At 48.7% G+C, this 20,674-nt stretch overlaps 2 protein-coding genes across 4 annotated transcripts in view; one reads left to right on the top strand and one right to left on the bottom strand.

Annotated features, from left to right (window-relative positions):
* Positions 1 to 7,224, bottom strand: part of Pomt2 (protein O-mannosyltransferase 2) — a 39,607-nt gene extending 32,383 nt beyond the window's left edge. For both annotated transcript variants that reach the window (XM_076849798.1, XM_076849800.1), the window contains exon 1: positions 6,496 to 7,224. In XM_076849798.1, the coding sequence (XP_076705913.1) occupies positions 6,496 to 6,953 (458 nt within the window). In that variant the 5' untranslated portion in view covers positions 6,954 to 7,224. The remainder of the gene's footprint in view (positions 1 to 6,495) is intronic.
* On the top strand, positions 6,976 to 19,550 carry Gstz1 (glutathione S-transferase zeta 1). Of its 2 annotated transcripts, none has more exons than XM_076849803.1 (9): positions 6,976 to 7,212; positions 10,828 to 10,879; positions 12,825 to 12,892; positions 13,437 to 13,517; positions 13,844 to 13,969; positions 16,061 to 16,139; positions 16,614 to 16,666; positions 17,283 to 17,332; positions 18,001 to 19,550. In XM_076849803.1, exons 1-9 carry the CDS (start codon positions 7,198 to 7,200, stop codon positions 18,125 to 18,127), a joined length of 651 nt encoding a protein of 216 aa, XP_076705918.1. In that variant the 5' UTR covers positions 6,976 to 7,197; the 3' UTR covers positions 18,128 to 19,550. The 2 variants fall into 2 exon arrangements, with proteins under 2 accessions (XP_076705918.1, XP_076705917.1); XM_076849802.1 differs by lacking the exon at positions 6,976 to 7,212 and adding an exon at positions 10,402 to 10,552.
* The last annotated feature ends 1,124 nt before the right edge of the window (positions 19,551 to 20,674 follow it).

Below are 20,674 nucleotides of genomic sequence, written 5' to 3'. Positions count from 1 at the left end.
AAGCTTTTTTACTACATGAGGACTTTAAGCCACGTCACAGTCACATCACCCAGCAGAGCCTGGCCATTTCTGTTCATTATTCTCTTCCTGAAGCTCAAAGGAGGGGTTGTTCTCTAGCGACTGTCCCACCCAGGCCAGCTTCCATGAGCAATCACTACCAACCTAACACATTAGGGGCAAACTGCTTTTCCAAAAATGTACAACATATATATATATTTTTAACTCAGTAGGCCCACCTAGTAAATGGAAAGGGCGTACACATGCTTCTGCTAAGTATGCTGACATCAGGTGAGGACGGTGACATAGTCACTCCAGAGGCCAAGGCAGAAGAACCATGAGTTCAAGTCTTAGCAAGTCAGGGAGGCTTTAAGCAACCTAGTGAGGCCCTGTCTCAAAATAAAAAATTAAAGGGCTGAGGATGTAGCTCAGTGGTAAAGCACCCTGGACTCAACTCCCAAAATTGGGGAGGGGGGGATCCTGCCAGAGACAGTGGGAGGAGGGAGAAAACAAACTCTGAGCAGTGTAACAAAACAGATTCCCAGAGAGAAGAGAGAGATGCAGCCACAGCTCCAACACTGACTAATGGTGTGACAAGATCACACACTCGCTGCAGCTCTCTTTCCTCCCTCAGTACTGCCATGCCCCACACTCCCAGGGAGCTATGAGGACTCAACTCAGATAATGCATGTGAAAGAAACCTGTGGATTGGAAGCTATCACACAGCGCTTAACTACTGAGCCACATCCCCAGACTATTTATGTTACTTTATTTTTTATTTTTGAGACAGGGTCTCACTAAGTTGCTCTGGGCTTCATTAAATTGCTGAGGCTGGCTTTGCACTTGGAATCCTCCTGCCTCAGCCTCCAGAGTTCTTGGGATTACAGGTGTGTGCCACCATGGCCGGCTTGTGGTTTGAAGCTGGTTTGGGAACAGACTGACAAAGGGGCATGAGACTTTTACTTCAGAAGCTTGCCAACAAAATCAGCAGTAACATCCACATTGCCTCTTGGCTTTCTTTCACTGCTTGTGCTGGGAGAGACAGTTCTCCATGACTGTCGTGCTCCTACAGGCCTTGTAGGATATACTGAGAAGGCAAGGCCCTGACCCATCTATACCCAGGCCATCTCTCCTGGTTTATATTGACAGCAAGCAACCCTGGGGAAGCACTAAGCTCTCCTCTGGGACAGAGAGCAGCCTGCTTACTGCCTGCTGTAAAACAGGGGACTCCCCAGCTCAGTAATGTTCGCCAGGTGGGTGCAGCCACCACACAGCAAGCACTCATCCACACGCATGGCACCACATGGGACTCTGAGGGGTGGGGTCGAGGCCAACATGCTGATGCTCATTCGCTCTGCTTGCTATGCCATGAGAAATAAAGTTCTTTGCTTCTGATCCAGGACTTTGACCTCTGCCAACATCCAGATAACAGTGACAGATTAACTTGTGAGTTTTTAAGTCAGCTAAAAAAATATCCTAGCCCCTGACAGTTTGGGAGGTCAAACATAGGATAATGAGACACACACCTTTCTGAAAAATCATGGCCTGAGTTAGGAATATGAGAAATCTTCTAGAACCTGTAGCGAATGTTCTTGCCCAAGTGGTGGGCAGTGGGAGTAGTAAGAATCCTCACTGTCCCCTTACTAAAGAAGCTGACTGGGGAGAGGCAGGGCTGAGATAGTGCCTGAATGTTCTCTGGGTTGCTACTCAGTCTCCTCTAGGCAAAAGAAAGAAGAGATGTGATCATGACAGTAGAGTGACAAGCCTAGCAGCCCCTGTCAAAGGGTAATATGAAGTGGCTGCTGAGTCAAGAAGTCTCCAAAGCATCAATAAATGATGCAGCAGAAGGTCGTGCTATTCAACACAGAACTTCCATTAAAATGACAATATTGAAGATCCTTGGGCGAACTGTGTACTCAAGCCAAAAGTAAATGTGCATTGCATACTGGCTCTGTGTCACCCTCTCCCTTTATGTGCTCTGGTTTCTCCCCCTCTACCACACCTCAGCTGCTTTAAAGAGTAAGATGATTAAAGGCAGGGCCAAGGTTTCCATGACCCCAAAGGGAAACAGAAGACCACACACACCCATCCTGGAATGCTGAGGACCTCCAGGAAGCCCTCCAAATTCAGGGCTCTATTGTATAGGAGTCACATCTCCTGCCAGCTAGTCCCATGGCTGGAGGAAGAGGTGGGGGTGCAAGGCTCAGGGTTTACAAAAGCACTAAGGACTGCAGGGACAACCACTAGTTAGTTGTGCAGCAACTAAAAGAAAGGGGTCCCTAAACCCAAGGAAGGGCTCACCAGACACTAGAAAAAACAGTGAGGAAAATGTAAGGGGTTAAGGAGGAAAAGAAGGGACCAGGAGGAAAGAGCCTCTCTCTGCCCCTCATATCCAGCACCCTACACTCTGGGAAGTGGCATAATCTCAGGGTGGTGCCTGATGCAGGCCTATTAGACTCATTACCTCAAGGTGTGGGGTGGGGGTGGGAGGAAGTGCCTGAATTCAACTGACAGGGCTTGAGTTCCCCATAGAGAAAGGAAGTTAGAGTGACCTTGTGGTTAAGCTCTTTGTGCCACTTCAATGTGGCATCCACTGCTGAGTGTATAGACTATATGGATCCCACAAGTGTCAAAGAGGATTATTCCATTCAAGGACTGCTGTGTGTAGAGAGGTGATCCTGTCTGTATCCTCCTAGTTGTCCAGGAGAAAGAAAGAAAACTCTGGGAAAGGGAAATCAACTTTAAAGACTGGCTGGCTGGTGGAATACTGATTCGCCAGGACAACAGCACCACCTGCTGGACAAATGCACCAAGTGCATCTTTTTTTAAAGGGGCAGCTATTAACATACTGAACTCCTTGAAATGAGTATCCAGGTCTCTCTGGCTTGACATTCCTACTTTGGAGAAGGTTCACTTGGAATTTAAAGCTAACAAGGGAAGGGCTCTGTGTCCTATAAAAATGGTCCATACAGGAGGATAGCCAGCCTGGAGGCACCTCAGTTTTATATTAAAGGGGCAAAGAAACCATTTCCCACTCCTCTCCCTAAAGCATGGCTACTAGCTCAGGGGAACCCTTGATTCATAGAGGTTCCCCAAAATGCTTGTGCCAGGGCTGGGGCTGTACTCAGTGGCAGAGCGCTTGCCTAGCACAGATGAGGCACTGGGTTCAATCCTCAGCATCACATAAAAAGTAAATAAATAAAATAAAGTTATAAAAAATACATTTTAAAAATATTTTTAAAAAATGCTTGTGCCTGGTTCACTGATGGTTAGGCTGTGAAAAGCTGATGATGTCCATTAAGGAGCAGCAATCATTCAGCCCCAGTTACAACTCTGGACGGCCAACTTGATACACCAGTTGGAAGACTCAATGCTGAGAGGTTAAAGACATTTCTCCATGAAACCGAAAACTAGGGGAGCAAACTGCAGCTGTCTACTGATGGACAGTCTGGATCATTTACTCTTGCAGGTGCCCACAGTCGGGGCCAGTATACTGACAGGACTATGCAATCAAGCTGTTGATCAAGCCTGCACCAGCTGAACTACAGCCATGGCCACCTGGATTTATCAATGCACTGGGTGTGAAAATGTATTTGCCATCATGAACTGAGCACAAAATAAAGGACCACAGGTGTTGGAAGCCACCCTTGCATGCCACACTCCTGCCAAAAGTTGGCCTGCCTGTCTTGCAGTGAAGGAAGCCAGAATGCATGGGGCATTGACCTTGCCTGCTCCCAGGAACTTTGGACTTTGTTCCCTTCTTGGAACTATCACTGGTACCTCACTGCTGCTGGTACTTCTTCAGGTCCAGTGATGTGGCTATTTTAGTCCAGCCATCTGACTCTGTGGACCTTGAAACTATGTCATGTTTTCAGCCTTCCAAACCATCTACAGTCTGACAGTGGATTGATTTTTTGACACAATGGCCACCCAACAATGGGTCAATAGACAAGGTATATCTCATAGATAATCCACTTTCCCTATTATCCACAGGCATCTGATATTGTCAAGCATTTTATAGTCTCTTCAGAGACTTATGGCCTGTACAGTCTGGTCATCTAATGCAGTCCTTCTCAGAAAGGTTCATCTCCTCTTGGTCACCAACTGGGTAATGATCAGGAAAAGGGGTGGAGTTATAAAAACCTATTTGGAAAAACTAAAATTTCCCTGACCATGATTTGTTTGTCTTTCTCCTTAGAGAAGCCCCAGATCAGCTAGGTCTACAGGATTCAAACTTAATTCTAGTTTAGTCACCTGGATGGTCTTGCTGGAGTGACACCATCGAAGAGCATGAACATAATGACCACTTGGTTCAGTTCTCTGCTCTTCAAGTGGCTCACATGTGCCATGTAGAAAATATAATGAGTCTCTCTAAATTTTCTAACAATGCTCATGTCAGCAATGTCTAGATATTGGTAAAGGATAAATGGGAAAAAGGTGATGGGACACACAAATTATGTGGCAGTGGTAGGAAATAAACAACCCAAGAAGCTAGGGAAGGAACACCTTAAATCTCTGGAGATATAAAGTGAAGGGAAACGATGCTCTTTGTGCCCAAGTCCAGCAACAAAACCTGGAAAAAAGACTCAGATGGTCCACCTGAGTCAGGTGACAGCTGAAGCTGACAATCTGACCTGTGGCTGAGTTTCATGCTATGAAAATAGGAAAACTCATGTGGATGTGATTATTGATGTTGCCTGATGACATCCACACTTTCCTCGTATATGTGCAAATACATAGAAAAGAACAACCTTCTGTCAATCTGATACCAATCATATGCTTCCCCTGATGTACTAGGGGCCTTGGGTTATGCCTTGTACAATGACTGAGACTGCAACTATTTAGTGACACTTCCCATATGGCTTAACTAGATCAACATAATAGTGATCTAAATCAAATCTGATGGTGATACAAATAAAATTTAACAAAGTTCTGAACTGAGTGACTTGTGCCCCTCCAGGTAGTATGTTACGGAGATAAGGAGGAATGAGCCACAAATGTCTTTCTATTGGGCATGGAAGTCAGACTTTTTTATGTAGGAGTGGGTATTGTCATTATTGACAGAAACAACAAATATTAGAGGTCAATTTAAACTCCTAAACACAGATCATAATGAACAGGCCTTAGACTACATCTCAGTGGTCTAAAATAAGACTCAATGGTCCCCTGATCAATTCACTGGTGGTTGAAAGACCAGGACCCTGGAGGCCATAGTTGAGGCAAATACTGAAGGCTGGCTTCATCCTGCTTCTTGGAGTCCCATGAATGCTGTATGAAACAGATTAAAGAGATTTGATTTGGTCCCTGCCTCTGACATCGGTTGCATATTTATGTGAAAATCTAATAAAAGCCAAGAAATTGTAGAATTGAGGGGTGAGAAGACCATTGGGAAAGAGTCCACCATCCATGTTTCATGCACCCACAAGTCTTGCTAGGTATACCAAGAATGCAAGACCGTACTTGTGCTTGACAGGGTCATTTCTCAGGGTTTTATTTGCAGCAAACAATCTGGAAAGAAAAGATAACATCTCTCTCCTGGACAAAGAATAGGCTTGCTTACTGCTTGTGATAACACAGAAGATTTCCCAAGCTTGCTAGCCTTGATGCAACCGATGGTGTTATGCAGGTCACCCTGTGGGACCTGGAGAGCAAAGGAAACTGACTCCATTATGCTGATACTCTTCCTGATTTCTGTTATAGTCTTTTATCTCTAACGCAAGAGCGTCACACCTTCTGCCAGCAGTCACCAAACAAAAACGTGTCATGGCTAATTTATTAATGTCAAAGTAAGGCAACCCTGACAGTTTTCTATATGGCTTTTTGGTCAGTAGCTTACATTTCTGACATTCTCTGCTAATTTTCTCTTTAGTAATACTGAGAAAACATGCTATCACTTGGCCAGATAAATCAACCCTTTTCAGATCATATAAAACTTCTCCTTCTAATTACTTTGTAAGTTTAGTTAATGAAATCTGATCATATCACAACCCAGCATCTGTGTCATACAAAATAAAACTTTCAAGAAAATAAATCTCTTCTCACAGGACAACCCAGACCTACCTCCTAGAATACTTGTCACCACCCCCTCGACACTCAAATTGTCCCTGCTGTGCAGGATTTAAGTACCCAGTTAGGAATGTTCCTTTCTGCTGATGCCTGCACATCCTGCAGATGAGCAACTCAGGCCTTGAGAATTCTATACCATGAATTTCCAATTCTTGGTAAAGGTCAGAGCACCTTTACAGTTTGAGAATGAAGTGAAACATTCCAGCATCATCAATGAGGACTGCTTCCTCAGATCCCACTGTCCCACATCGGAGCAAACCCATTTCACCCAGAGTGTACCTCGCTACAAATCAACCCACTAGTTCTCCCTCCACAGTGGACCCACTGATCCTCCTGTGAATCCCGCCTCCTCCGTACCCCCGGGCCAATCAGAGGGCGGCGTCTCTCCTCCCCGGTTGCCATGGTGCCCGCCGAGTCCCTCCCATCACTCACCAGATGTGCGCCGGCTGGTCCAAGCGGTGGAAGCGGGTGGCAAAGGACAGCAGCGTCACCAGGGCCAGCAGGGCCCACCGGCCGGCCGCCTTAAAGTGCCGCGAGGCCCTAGCAGGCCGTTTAGGGTTTCGTGCTGCAGCCTCAGCAGCCACGTCCCGACCCACGACCCTAGCAGCCTGGGACCCGCAGCGGCCCCTCCGGGATCGCAGCTCGGACCCTGCCAGGCCTCCGCCCATGGCCGGCGGCATCCTCCCCCTCCTCAGGAACACCCTTCGGCCTAGAGGCACGCTTTGTCTTGTCAGCCGGCCCACTGAGGAGTCATTAGAGGGCGGCTCGGGGTGCCCTGGGAAATGTAGTTCCCGCCGCTGGTAGCGAAACGCAGGGCCCCGGCCTCTGGGTGGGGCGGGAAGCGTGGTGGCCGCCCGGGCCACTAGGAGGCGGCAAGAGGCGCAGAGCATATTGGGAGGACGCGAAGACGGGGACCTGTTCACGAAACTGCAACTCCCAGAAACACTGGAAGCGAGAGCAGGGGCGGCGGAGGGGCGGCGGGGCGGAGCCAGCCAAAGACGGCAGGGAAGTCCATTCCAGCCCGACCTCGCTTTACCCAGACGAGGGCCAAGGTCTAACACAGGGCCTCAATCGTCGGCCGGTCCCGGGAGCGAACTTTCTCAGCTGGAAGAGGGGGGTCTCCCGAAGTGCGAGATGCAAGCTGGGAAGGTCTGTGCCAAGTTCTGGGGGAGCGGGTCGCCTAATTAGTAAACGTGGATTAAAGCTGGGGGCGGGGCCAAGGGTTCGCCTCTTTGCCCCGCCCACGGCTCCCACAACGACTCCCGGCGAGCCTTTCGTCGCGCCGGATACTCTCTGCGCCTGCGCGCTGCCCGCTAGGCCATTGGGCCAGACAAGTTAGGGCTGGTGGGGGCGCTCCTGGAGGAGCCTGCGTGGCGGAGTCCTCTCTGCTTTCTGTTCTCGTCCTCCCTGTTCCTAACTACGCGGACCTCTTCTAGGGCTTCCAAAGGTCGACCCTCGTTTCCCCGTTCCACGCTTACTGCGTGTTCCTCTCTCGGCTGGTCATCCTAACAATTGACTGATGGCCTTGCATTTTAAGAGCACCAAGGGAGAGGGGAGCGGTGGCACTTGAAGCCTTCATAGTTTGGGGAGCTTCCCAGGATTAACCTGCATTTCCCCTGAGCCTTTATAGACCCTCCGTATCACCTTCTGATAAAACGGGCTGAGAATATGTTTTATACGCGACTCGTGAGTCTTGAGGGCTCTGAAGTTTGAGAACTGCTGTTACAGCACCTTAGGGAAGGTGGCCCATCAGCTGGGACGTTACGTCACGTTGATAATGTATAGCCCTCCCGCTCCCAAATGGAATTTTAGGAGTCTTTAAAAACCATGTGTAAGAGATGTCTTTAAGACAGCTGAGGGTGTAACAGCACTCACCTAGCGTTGTATGAGGCCTTGAGTAGGATCTCCAGTACCTCAACATAAATAAAAATTTGCCAGAGTGATTGGAAGGCATCTTTGAATTCCTGAATTCTTCCAGGAGTACTGGTGAAATGGACACTCTACTTGAGCTTAACATTTAGCTGTACACGTGCAAAAAGGAACAAGGAATAATTCACAGTAGTACCCCTTTATCTGTTTTCCCATGGTTTGTTATCTGGTCAGCTGTGGTCCAAAAATATTAAAATGGAAAATTCCATAAATAAACAATTAATAAGTTTAAATAGCAGTCCTTGCTGAATGTTGTGTGGAGATCTCACCATCCTGCCTGTAGTGTAGTGAGTCCTTGCTTTGTTCTGCATATCCAGGCCTTGTAGGCTACCTGCCTGTTGGTCACTTTCTAGCTGTCTTGGTTACCAGGTAGGCTTCAGAGGTTCAGCCGTACCTTTGTTCAAATAATGCTTATTTTACTTAATAATGGCCCCCAAACTGAAGAGTAGCAATGTTGGAATTTTATCACAGTATGCTATTATAAGTATTCTATTTCATTATAATCAGTGTTAATCTCTTACTGTGCCTAATTTATAAACTGACCCTTAGGTACAGATGTATAAGAAAAAAAAAACATAGTATATATAGGATTTGGTACCACATGTGGCTTCCAGCTACAGTAGAGGTCTTGGAACATATCCCTCAATAAGGGGGTATTACTGTACATAGTTATCACTAGTAAGAGAAAGTGCAGAAGTTTCCTACTTACGGCTCATAGTGGAGGCAGTGGAATTTACTGTGACTTTGGTCACCCTTAATACATGTTAAAGGTGGAACATTTAGTCATTAGGTGAGGCATTTCTTCAGTGATTCTCACCTCACGTCTGATTCTCTAGTAGTTAGTCTCTCACAGCAGTCCCTGTTTGTTGTTCCTGGAGATCCCTCCAGCCTAGCTAGATAAGGAAAGGAATGCATCTCCAAATAAAATCTAATTGTGGCTGCCCGGATTCTTTGCAAAAGACACTTTTTGCCTATCACCTGCTCTCTGTGCCAGGACCATCTTTGCCATCCCCACAAAAGGTATTTAGAAGACAGGCTGGTACTCCTGGGCTTGGGAACCTCTTTGGGACAGCTTGGGTACCCACTTGTGTCCTCACCCACCTAGAAGAGTGCATTGGTAGTGTAGGGATGGGGAAAGCAGGTTCAGATAGAAGTTTGGGGTACTGGGGTGGCAGAAGGGAGAGGGAACTTTGGTAAAATGTCTGTAATCTGAGAGGTAGTAGACGGGTGATCTGAAAAATTTTACCATTTTCTCTCAGCCATATGGATATGTGTCTATGGGAAGATTCATGAGTATTAATTACTGGTTACTCTTTTTTGGATCCCACTTTAAAATGCTGGTTGTGCAAGAAGCACCAGGGAAATTAAATTTGAGTTTCTTAAACCTCAGAAGAAAGGCCACACACTTCAGTTTTCTTCAGGAGCATGAAATGAGAAAAATAGGCTAGGCATGAGCCATGGCAGAACACAAGCCCACAGTTATGCAAAATCATCTAATACAAAGACTTATTTTATTAATAAAGTGCTAAAAGTTTTATTTACACATACAGATGGATATCCACCCCCACCCCAGGGGGCGGGGATTGAACCCAGGGCCTTGCACCTGCTAGGTAAGCAACTACCACTGACCCCCAGCCCCACGCATGGGCATTTTGTAGATATGATAGGATGTCAAAATACAAAATATAAAAAATGCTGGCAGCAAATACTCTATAAATTGTCAGTTGTTCCCCTTCATGATCAGTCTGTGATCTCAGAGCTGTGGCTTACTGCTGCACCTGACATTTTGAGGAAGTATTGTACTGCATATCTCTAGACTGGAAAAGATCAAAACCCAAATTTTGAAGTATGGTGTCCAAACCGAATACATATCTCTTTTATTATACCACTGTAAATTTGAGAAATCATTAAGTTGAACCACTATTAAGTCAGGAACTATCTGTAGATCAACAGAAAATCTGAGGGCCAGATGGGACCTCTGAGCTGTTAGTTGCCACCTCACCTTTAGGGTGAATGGGCACATCTGCCAGCTATTTTTATAAGGCCATTTGGGAGTCAAAGATTGGAGGGTGGGGATTAAAGGATATAGAAACCAAAGCATCAAAAAATTAGAATTCCTGGTCTTTTTGCCACTGCCAGCAGGGAACTCTGCCATCTGTTAGCATGACTCTCTGTTTTACAGGCAAAGGAACTGAAGACTAGAGAAGGAAGGGATTTGTCCAAGGTCATGCAGGGCTGGGTCCTGCAATGGGTCTGGACCCCAGATATGCCAGCTCCCTGTCCTCTGTGCCACACAAACTGCTGCCTCAAAGCCAGGCCACATTTTCTGCACAAAATACAAAACCTAGTTCCACGAGGAACAAAACAAACTTCCCACAAGTTGGAAAGAGATGACCTTTGTGACCAGAGTCAAAGTTCCCTGAAGCCTGTGTAACCCAGCTTCCCCATTGGCTCATGGGACCAGCCCCTTCAGGGTTCCTCCCCGTGCCCTGCAGCTCTGAGAGGGGATATTCTTTGGAAAGTCAAGGATCACCACAGCACCATGACAGACTCTGGCAAGGTAAGGCAGGCCCCTGAAGGCTGCTGTCCCCGTGGTGGCCACTCAGACCTCAGGGACTCATGCCAACACAGTTGGGAGCCAAGGGACCTTATACTACTCCCAGGGCCTCTGACCCAGAGAGCTCTAAATCGGCCCTAGGTTGCCCAAACACAGGCCTGAGGAAGGAGGTCTGGTGGTACCAGAAGAAGCAGTGGTGGCTCAAGAGACCCTCTCCTGGGGGTGGAAACCCGTTGAACCTGGGTTAATACAGGTTCTCTCTTGTCCTCTCTCCTCAGCCCATCCTCTATTCCTATTTCCGAAGCTCCTGCTCATGGAGAGTTCGAATTGGTAAGAACTGAGTGCCTTGTTGGGGGTCGGGTGGGGGAGAAGTCTCAGATACGAAGCTGACCTGGGACAGAAGAGGTACTCTGTCAGACAGGACTTCACCCCCAACAACCAGTCTCCCTAGGCTCCTGGGTGCCCTATCCCTGAATGACACCTCCATCCAGGAAGTCCAACAAGAACACATTGTGGGTGGAAGGAAGGGGGTTGTTTTTCTTCTTGGCACCGCCGCTTGCCCCACGCTGTCCTCTAAAGCCCCTTAGCAACCATGCTTAAAACAGGTTGATAAAATCCAGAGGTCCCTGGTAACCAACAGAGGAACAGCTGGCCTCCCTGGTTCTTATTTGACCTGGCAAATTAAATGTAGCTATTAGTGGCTTGGAGGGAGCAGAACTAGGGCCCTCTGGCTTAGTACTGCACTGGCCCCTCCCTCCTCCAGCTTAACACAGCCCCTGACCAAAGTCATTCTTATGGCAGCTCTATTGATGAAGGCCTCTGCACTAAGTGCTTTTGTGTGCACAATTTCCTTTCATTCTGAAAGCCCGTAGGAGGGAGAAATTTATTGTCCCTGTTGTACAGATAAAGAAACTGAGGCCCAGGAAGGTAATTTTTAACTTGCATCATGCAGCAACTAAGAAACCAAGCTGGCCTTTGAACCACACAGTCTGGCTCCACAGTCCATCTGGTGGTGTTCATGCTGGGGATGCACCCAGGGCATGGGGCATGCTAAGCCCGTGAGCTACCAGCCCAAAGCCCTGCTTTTAACTACTACAGTATGCTGCTTGTCAGATGGGGAAACAGCAGCGAGTGACCCATTAAATTACTTGCCTAGGGCCATACGGCTACCTAATGAAGGTGATAAAATTTGAACCCAAGTAGCCTGGCCCCAGAGCCTGGCAGTAACTACAAAGCACTGTGTGACATAGCCTCTGCCCCCGTTCCAGCTTGATTGATGTCTGTGGAGTCAGTAAGCAGGAGGACCAGGGGCCAGGAGAAACTTTGCCTGCAAGAAGATGTCCCCTTCTCTGGGCCCTCGAGCCTGTGGCCTAGCTAAGCCAGAAGCCAGAGCAGGAGGAGTGTTGTCTCTTTAGGGCCTTTATGCTTGGCTTCTCCACTTGACCTCAGCCACTTTCATTCTCCAGAGTGGAGCTGACCAGAACCAAAAAGGAACCTGGCCTATCACAATCTGTCCTCACACGTCACATCTTCCTCTCCTTGCTCCTTGGCACTTGCCAGAGACCAGCCATGACCATATTTTAATAGCCAAGCACACATGTGCACACACGTATGCACTCTTCTCCACTAGGGCTGGCCCTGGTGTTTTTACCACCACCTTCCAGATGGAAGGAAACCTGGCCCCTGGAGTCACTGCAAATGTTCCAAGACCACCAGAGAGCCTGGTGCCATCCTGGAATCTATAGTAAATGAGAACAGAGAGAATGGATTGGAAAGAGATTCTTCTCTAAATAGAAAACAAGTGTCCGTGGCCTGTGTGTGCTCTGTGTGGTCCTCTGAGCAACTTTCCTTTGCCCCTAGATGCCCTCTTGAGGGAAGATTGCATGTCTCCAACAAATCTGCCCCACTGGCACTGTTTAAAGCCTCAGAAGGGGAGAGAGAAACAAGTCACATCCCTACTGTCCCCAGAAACCACAGGGTGCCATGGCACACACCTTCATAGCACTATCTATGGGGCATGAAGGCCTTGTTGCAAGGTCTAGAGGGTGAGGCTCTAAGAGTTCAGGGGTGAGAAAGGTGGAGCCTCACACACCCAGGAAGAGTAGTGGTGGTAACAGGGAAAGCTGGACAGAAGGGGATAGTGCCAGACTGTGTCTCTGCCATCCAGCAGTGTGGAGAAACCTCCCTGTTGGCAGCCTCATGTTACCCTTGGAGGGCTCTTTGATAATATAGTAAGAAACTATCCCCTGACTCTCCTATCTGTGGTCTCTCCTAGCTTTGGCTATGAAAGGCATTGACTATGAGATAATGCCCATCCATCTCTCAAAGGATGGGGGGCAACAGGTAAGGAGGCTGCCCCTAGACCACAATGTGGGAATTAAACTGTGAAGACTAGATAGGGGGTCTGCCCCAATAAGTACACCTATGTCACATGGTCCCTATGGCTGGAAGGTGCTGTTGGCTATCCCTTATGGGAGCAAGATGGCAAACTGTGCAGCAAAAGAGACCCATAAGACAGGTCCAAGCTGCAGGCTCAGTACTACAACCTTCATTCTCCAATGCCTGACTGTGGGGGGTAAGTGGGTCCTTGCCCCGTACTGGGTCCCCTGGATGGATGGATAGGGTAGGAGCTGCCTTGGTAGTCACAGGGTGAGATGCAGGGAAAGTCACAGTCAGGCCATTGGGGAAAAGCCTAAAGCTCAGGAGCTGTTGGGGTTTCAGATAATGCACAGATCCCTCAGGGTTTAGCCTGGGCTTGGGAGCTAGGGTCTCCCCAGAGAAGTGGGGGTATGGACAGATGGCAGGCCTGGGGTTTACCCACTTGCTTTGTCCTGCTCTAGCCAACTCAAGTCAGGCCATCTATCCAACTGGGTCCTTGTTTCCACAGTTTTCTGAGGAATTCCAGGCACTGAATCCCATGAAGCAGGTGCCAGCCCTGAAGATTGATGGAGTCACCATTGGCCAGTCAGTGAGTACAGGGCTTGGGGGAGGCCCATCACAAGAGCAGTATCCTGAATGAGGGGACATGATGTCTCTTTCTCACTTCTGTGTGGCCAAGGAGCCTGGCACATAGAGGAGCCTGACAAACGTTTGTCAAAGGGAAAGAGGTTGGGGAGGTGAGGAGAGAGCTGAGCATGTGAGAAACCAAGTCGGTCCAAAAAGCTTTCCAGGGCTCTAGCTGAGGAGGTAAAGGAAGTGGTGGTGGCATTGGAGAAGGAGGAGGAGTTTGTGGGCCCTCTACCCTCTGGTCCAGACGTCCCAGGTTCTCCCCTGACTCTTGTCCTCTCTGGACAGCTGGCCATCATTGAGTACCTGGAGGAAACTCGGCCCACTCCACCACTCCTGCCTCAGGACCCAAAGAAGAGGGCCAGTGTGCGCATGATTTCTGACCTCATCGCTGCGGGCATCCAGCCCCTGCAGGTGAGGCCCTTGCACACCTCTCACGCTCATCCTCTCACACCCTGACTGGTGAGCCCACGGTGGGGTGTCTAGCTTGGAAGTGGGTAGCAGGGAAACAGAGAAGGACTCTCAGGGACTTTGACCTAGATCACAAGGCTGAAGTGGGCAGGAATCCCAGAAATCCTCCACCGACTGTGTTCCAAGAAGCCCTCGGTTTCCAAGGATTCATCTAGAGGGGCTCAGCGTGAGGAAGGGACTAGGTGGTGGGGTCAGGTCCAGGTCTCTGGCTTTAACCTGAGCAGCCTCCCTCTCAGTTGTGCCATGTCATATACAGACACACCTCATTTTACTGCTCTTGGTTTCCTTGTGTTCTGCAGATTCTGTTTTTTTTCTACAAGTTGAAGGTTTGAGGCAACATTCTTTGATCAAGTCTGTCAATGCCATTTTTCTAACAGTTCATTCAATTGTTAGCATTTGTAGCAACAAAGTATTTTTCAATTTAAGATGTGTACATTCTTTAGACATACTGCTGCTGCATACTTAATAGACTACAGTATCATGTAAACAAAACTTTTATAAGCACTGGGAAACGAAAAAATCAATGTGACTTGCTTTATTGCCACACTTACTTTATTGCTTTATTGCAGTTCCATCCCTATTACCACAAAATAAATAAGTAAATAAAACTGTTCATCTGTGCTGACTCCTGACTTTGTGAGGAAATAGCCCCAGAAAGTTGGAGCCAAGCCCACAGCATTTCCAAAGATGCTGTACTGGGATTCTCATAAGGTTTTTGTTTTTGTTTTTTAAAGTTTTCACTGGTAAAACAGAAAAGTAAGTATTAAAACTGATTTTCTGCTGAGTGTGGTGGTGCATGCCTATAATCCCAGCTGCTTAGACAAGGCTGAGAATGGAGATCCCAAGTTCATAGCCAGCTTATGAAACTTGGCAAGATACTTTTTTTTTTAAAGGACTGAGACTAGAACTCAGCAGTAGAGCGCTTGCCTTGCATGTATGAGGTACTGGGTTCCATCCTCAGCACCATATAAAAATAAATAAACAAAATAAAGGTATTATGTCCAGGCTGGGGTTGTAGCTCAGTGGTAGAGCACTCACCTAGCATAGTGAGGCACTGGGTTCAATCCTCAGCACCCCATAAAAATAAATAAATAAAAATAAAGGCATTGTGTCCACCTATAACTAAAAAAAAAAATCAAAAAAAGTACTATGGGGCTGGGGATGTGGCTCAAGCGGTAGCGCGCTTGCCTGGCATGCGTGCGGCCCAGGTTCGATCCTCAGCACCACATACAAACAAAGATGTTGTATCCGCCGAAAACTAAAAATAAATAAATATTAAAATTCTCTCTCTCTCTCTCTCTCTCTCTCTCTCTTTAAAAAAAAAAGTACTATGTCCATCTACAACTAAAAAATATATATTAAAAGAGTGGGGGAATGGGGCTATAGCTCTATAGTAGAGCACTGACAAGTGCAAGGCCCTGGATTCCATCCCTATTACCACAAAATAAATAAGTAAATAAAACTGTTCATCTGTGCTAACTCCTGACTTTGTGAGGAAATAGCCCCAGAAAGTTGGAGTGACAGCCAAGTGACACAGTGAATAATAGCAGAACAGGGACCAAGGCCAGGACCTCTGTGCACCTGTGCCCCACTCCCATGTCATCTTGCTATTTTAATGAAGGGGATCACAGCAGACAGAATTCTGTTCTACAGATGAGGATACTGAAGTCCAGAAGTAAAGTGGCTCCAGGGGTACATAGTTAAAAATCTCTGGAAGCCAGTTCTGTGCCCCTCCCCTGCCCAGCCCCTCTCCCTCCTTACATGGCCCATGTGAGAGAAAAGCATTGGTGTAAGACAAATAGGCCTCAGGTTATGGCCACACCTGCCACTACCAAGGCAGCGTCCTTTGTCCCTACTCTTGCTCATCTCTGCCAGAATCACATGGCTTCCAGACTATGAGCAGCCTGAGAAGGTGTGCTGGGATGACTGCCTCCAGGGGCAAATAGGGACTGAGCTTCTCTGAGCAGGGTGCGGCTGAGGGGAAGACCCAAGCCAGCTCCCAAAGCAGACACAGATTTTCCTTGGGCTTCACAGAACCTGTCTGTCCTGAAGCAAGTGGGACAGGAGAACCAGCTGCCCTGGGCCCAGAAGGCCATCATTTCTGGCTTTGATGGTGAGTTCTCACTCCTGTGAGCTGCCCCAAAGGGACCACTTAGAGAAGTAACCCTGGAGCACAGGGCCCTGGGCACCTGAACGAGGCTGCCAGACTGCTTCTGTCTCGACAGTGGTGTGGGAGGTGGCAGGCCCAGGGAGGCAGGCCCAACTTCTGCTTTACTGCTTTTCCTTCCCCATTCAAGAAACCAAGACCACAGAGCGCCAGCCAGTTAATGTGGGAGCAGCTGCCTTGGCCAGCTGCGGGTCTTGCCCATCTGGTCAGTGAGATGGCAGCTGGACTTGAGGGGCCCAGGGAAATATCAGCCTGTCCCTAGAAACTCTCCAGTCCTGACTGCCTCATTCCCTCCAGCACCCATGCCACAACCTGTCACTCAGACAGCCACCCGTTTTCATAACTTTGGAGATAAGGCCCAAAAGGCTGATGTCCCATCTCTGTGCCCAGAGTAAGATTGCTCTTGTGGCCTCCCCACAGCTCTGGAGCAGATCCTGCAGAGCACAGCGGGGAAGTACTGTGTGGGAGACCAGGTGAGTGTTCTCAGACCTGCCCTCAGCAGCCTCCCCCTCATGCGGACCCCAGGTTTTCACTCTCCCATGTGGACTCATCCATCTCCTCCTGCTCTGGGCAGGGAGCTTCCTGCGGGGAGCTCTACCCACCCACTAAGAGGACTGAGGGGTCCAAGCCAGAAGACCACACCTCAGAGAGGAGAGAAGGGCCAGGCAACAGATGAGGGACTAGGCTATTTGATGGATTCCTTCTCTCCTAATTCTGAGATTCTAGGATTCAGATACCCGACTCCCACAGGCTCAGGCCCTGGACCTGTGCTAGTTCTGGTTCCTAAGCATCCCCTCACTAAGGGCCTGGTGGGGGTGGTTTAATAAGCACAGTAACAGCCATCAAACCCTCAAGCTTTCTTTGGCTACCCACAGAGTAACTGCGGTATAGCCTAGAATAAGTGCTGCCATTCTGGGGGACAGAGCCAGGCAGATCCAGGGGAGACAGGGTGAGTGGGGTGGTAGGGATGGCTGGGAAAACTGAAGCAGACAGGAACATCAAGGGCTGACCCCTCTAGTGCAGTAATAGAACACACCCAGCAAGTCTGAGGTTTTCATCCTGATGTGAACCCGCCCAACCTTCTTTCAGGTGTCTATGGCTGATCTGTGCTTAGCACCTCAGGTGGCAAATGCTGAAAGGTAAGAGAGATCCCCCACCCTTCCTTCTCCTGGTTCTACCCAGTCGGGCCTTCTACTTCAGCTACTGAAGTAGCATCTAATGCAAACCCCTCTCCAACTGACCAGGCACCCACTGCCACACCGCACCAGTCCCCTCAGCCTTGGAGAGACAGGGTGGAAGAAATCAGTGAAATGTCCTTACCATGCCCACTGCACTGTATTGACAGCTCGGCCTTTTAGGAGGAGGTGGCTCACCTTAGGGACACCCTGTTGTCTCTAGACATAGTGTCTGCCCAGCAAAAAAGGTCAACCTCTGCTTTCCTTCAGTGGCGCTTCCATAGAGCATGAGTAGGCACCTCTCTGGAAGGCATCATGCTAGGCGCTAAGGACATGAAATATGTGACTCATTACCTGCTTGTGATATATAAATGTCTAGCACTGGACTTTATACATAATAGGTTCTTAATGATTTCTTAGATAGGAATACTAGGTAACAGAGATGCCAAATGATACTACACTAGACCTACCCATACCCAGAGAGCTACCCATGACGGGCTGCCTCTTTGTCCTTCCCTGGCCAGCCCCATGGACTCCATCCAGCCCTACCTCTCTGCTTTCCTCACTTACCCATAGGGCAGTCTCCCCATGTCCCTAGAAACCCTGACTTACAAGGTGTTTCTCTGCCACAGGTTCAAGGTGGATCTCACCCCTTATCCTACCATCAGCCGCATCAACAAGACACTGCTGGCCTTGGAGGCCTTCCGGGTGTCTCACCCCTGCCGGCAGCCAGATACACCTGCTGAGCTGAGGGCCTAGCTCCCAGACCTTGCCACATTGGCACACGGACAGGGAGGGCACACAGGAGTGGATACTGAGTGGGCTGAACTGGCCTAGAAATAAGTCTTAACTGGGCAGACAAGAAACTTCAGCCCTTGAACTGCAACGCTAGACCTGGTGCTGCCTCCCCCCACACCTTTTTGTACTTCAGTCTTCTCATCTGTCAAGTGTCAGAAGGTGGGTGGGCAGAAATGTTATCTGCTGTTTATGTCACAGGGCAGTCACAAAGTCAAAATGAGAATATGGATTAAAATGCCACAAGTTACCAAAGTGCCCTCAGACAGCCTTACTGAACTGACTTGGAGAGTGCCCCAACTGGAATTTGGTCATTAACTGCAGCCCAGGCCTCCAGCCTATTAAGACTGAGCTGGAGCGGGGGGAGCTGGGGGGTGGGGGGGCGGCTAGCTCAGTGGCAGAGTGCTACTAGCACACATGAGGCACTGGGTTCGATCCTTAGCACCACATAAAAACTGAAATAAAAGATATTGTGTCCATCTACAACTAAAAAATAAATATTAAAAAAAAAAAGACTGAGCTGGGTTCCAGAATTTGAACATTCCCCTAGCTGGAACACCCATGGGCTCAGGAGAGGAAGTTAGTCAGCTACTTGCCTACCCTGTGGCAGGCCTGACCCTGAAACCCAAAGGCAAGCAAGAGAAATAAGCCCAAACAGCTGCCTGAGAGAATCAGGCAGGATCCAGGGAGAGAACTGAACAGGAAGGAAGGCACCTAGCCACCAACAGGAGTAGGAGCGGTACCATCACTCAATGTTCTGTTTCCGTACCCAGAAGCCAGCTGGTGCTCTCAACCCCGGCCCTCACCTTCAGGGGCAGAATTCTCTGGAATCAGTTCCAGGGTTAGGAATTTGGGTAAATGCAGCCAGGAGTGGTCTTACAAACAGGAGATAGGCTACACAGGCAGTGTGAACTGTCACTATGGTCAACTTGAGCTTAGGAAACCAGCTACGTGATATGGGCAGCCAGTCAGAGTGAATTCGCATACTCCTTCCTGTGATCGGAGAGGCTCTGCCGGTCACTTTCGTAGTGACCTGGATATTGTCCCGATCCTCGAAGTAGCAGAATGTGTCTTCAGACAGGCGTGTAGCCCCATGGATTGAGCTATGCTCACCTGTTCCTTTGTGATATTACTCCTTTGTCCTGTTTGGGATAGAATGTTCCATGGAAACATCCTTTGTGTGTCCCCTTCTCCTGCTCTGCCTTTGGGTGTGGCCTTCCTAGATGTCACTCATCCTGCTGACAACAGACATCACAAAGCTAGACTCAACCTCCTGAAACCTAACCCCTGCCTCATTTGAATGGTTTCTCCTCAATAAAAGGGTTCAGCACCTGCTGGCGCTCTCTTTCTGCAGACTGAGGAGCCGACGCAGGACCCCAAAGAAAAAGGTATCTCTGTCCCCTGTGTGGTTATTTCGTGCAGCCCAGTTTCCCTGGAGTGACCCTGAGTGTTTTTTGTCGCAAGGAACGCGACAAGGTGACAATTCATGATAGGCTGTGCTAAAGAGAGCATGTCCCCGTCCTTGGCAGTGCTCACAAAGAACCAGGACCAATTCTTGGCAGAGAATTGTAGGAAGATTAGCTACTGGAGGCAAAACAAGATGACCTTTAATGACCCACACCTGAGATTCCATTTCTCCTGCATGCCTGAGTTTGAACAGGGAACCAAGGTCTACGTGTCTGTTTCAAATGGAAGCCACCTTTCTCAACCATGTGTCCCTTTTCTGCAGCCCAATCCTAGGACACCTAGTTCTCCTTTCTCATCCTGAGTTCTTTTGTGGCCTTTCCTCTCTCAAAAAACCTTGGTTCCAAGCTCCAGAATAACCAAAGTGGGCCACTCTATCTCCCAAGGCAGGTTTGTCCCTGCAAAGCTAGAGAGAAGTAAAAGAAGGTAGGCGAAACAGTGGTGCCTCAGGTCCTGCCAGCTGCCATCTGGACCCTTCTAGACTACTCCAGCCTTGCCTGACTGGATAGGACCTGCCTCGTTATTTGGTAAAGGACCAATTTCATCCCAGAAACCAGGGATTGTCACCTCCTGATATTAGGATGTCTGAAATTGATGGTGATTAAAATTCCTGTGGATTTTGAAGGGGAATTGAGCTCACAGGAAAGGGGGAGACCCCCTACTTCAGGTATATTCCTACCACTCCCACGGCAGCATGGCTCCCGGGACCCAGAGAGAGAGTGGGAACACTGCAGAGAGGAGCAGCAAGCCAGCCTCAGGTCAGCCTGGCCAGTTGGGCTGCTGCCACCACTTTTCTAGGAGTAAGGCAGGTGGCCCAGCCCCTCACTAACAGGTGCCTTTGTGAGCCCAACTCATCCCAAAAGATTTCCAGCCTGGCTCAGGCTAGCAAGTGCTCCCGCTGCCCTCCTCTTCCCAGCCTCATCTCTAGGCAACAGGAAAGTTCAAGAGACTTCTGGGAAGCAAGATAACTAGTTAGAATCCACAGGTAGGACAGAAACACAGCCTGAGGCCACTCCCCGTTCCCTGTATGATTCTGGAGAAACTAGG

This window comes from Callospermophilus lateralis, chromosome 3 (assembly GCF_048772815.1).
Source record: "Callospermophilus lateralis isolate mCalLat2 chromosome 3, mCalLat2.hap1, whole genome shotgun sequence".
NCBI classification, from domain to species: Eukaryota; Metazoa; Chordata; class Mammalia; order Rodentia; family Sciuridae; genus Callospermophilus; species Callospermophilus lateralis.
The sequence above is the reverse complement of the archived record's forward strand: the minus strand, read 5'-3'. Positions and strand labels throughout refer to the sequence as shown.

Coding starts and splice junctions, on each gene's coding strand:
- Gstz1 (XM_076849802.1), top strand. Junction 12,893..13,436: donor CAAAGGATGGGGGGCAACAG/GTAAGGAGGCTG, acceptor TTGTTTCCACAG/TTTTCTGAGGAATTCCAGGC. Junction 17,333..18,000: donor CAGGTGGCAAATGCTGAAAG/GTAAGAGAGATC, acceptor TCTCTGCCACAG/GTTCAAGGTGGATCTCACCC.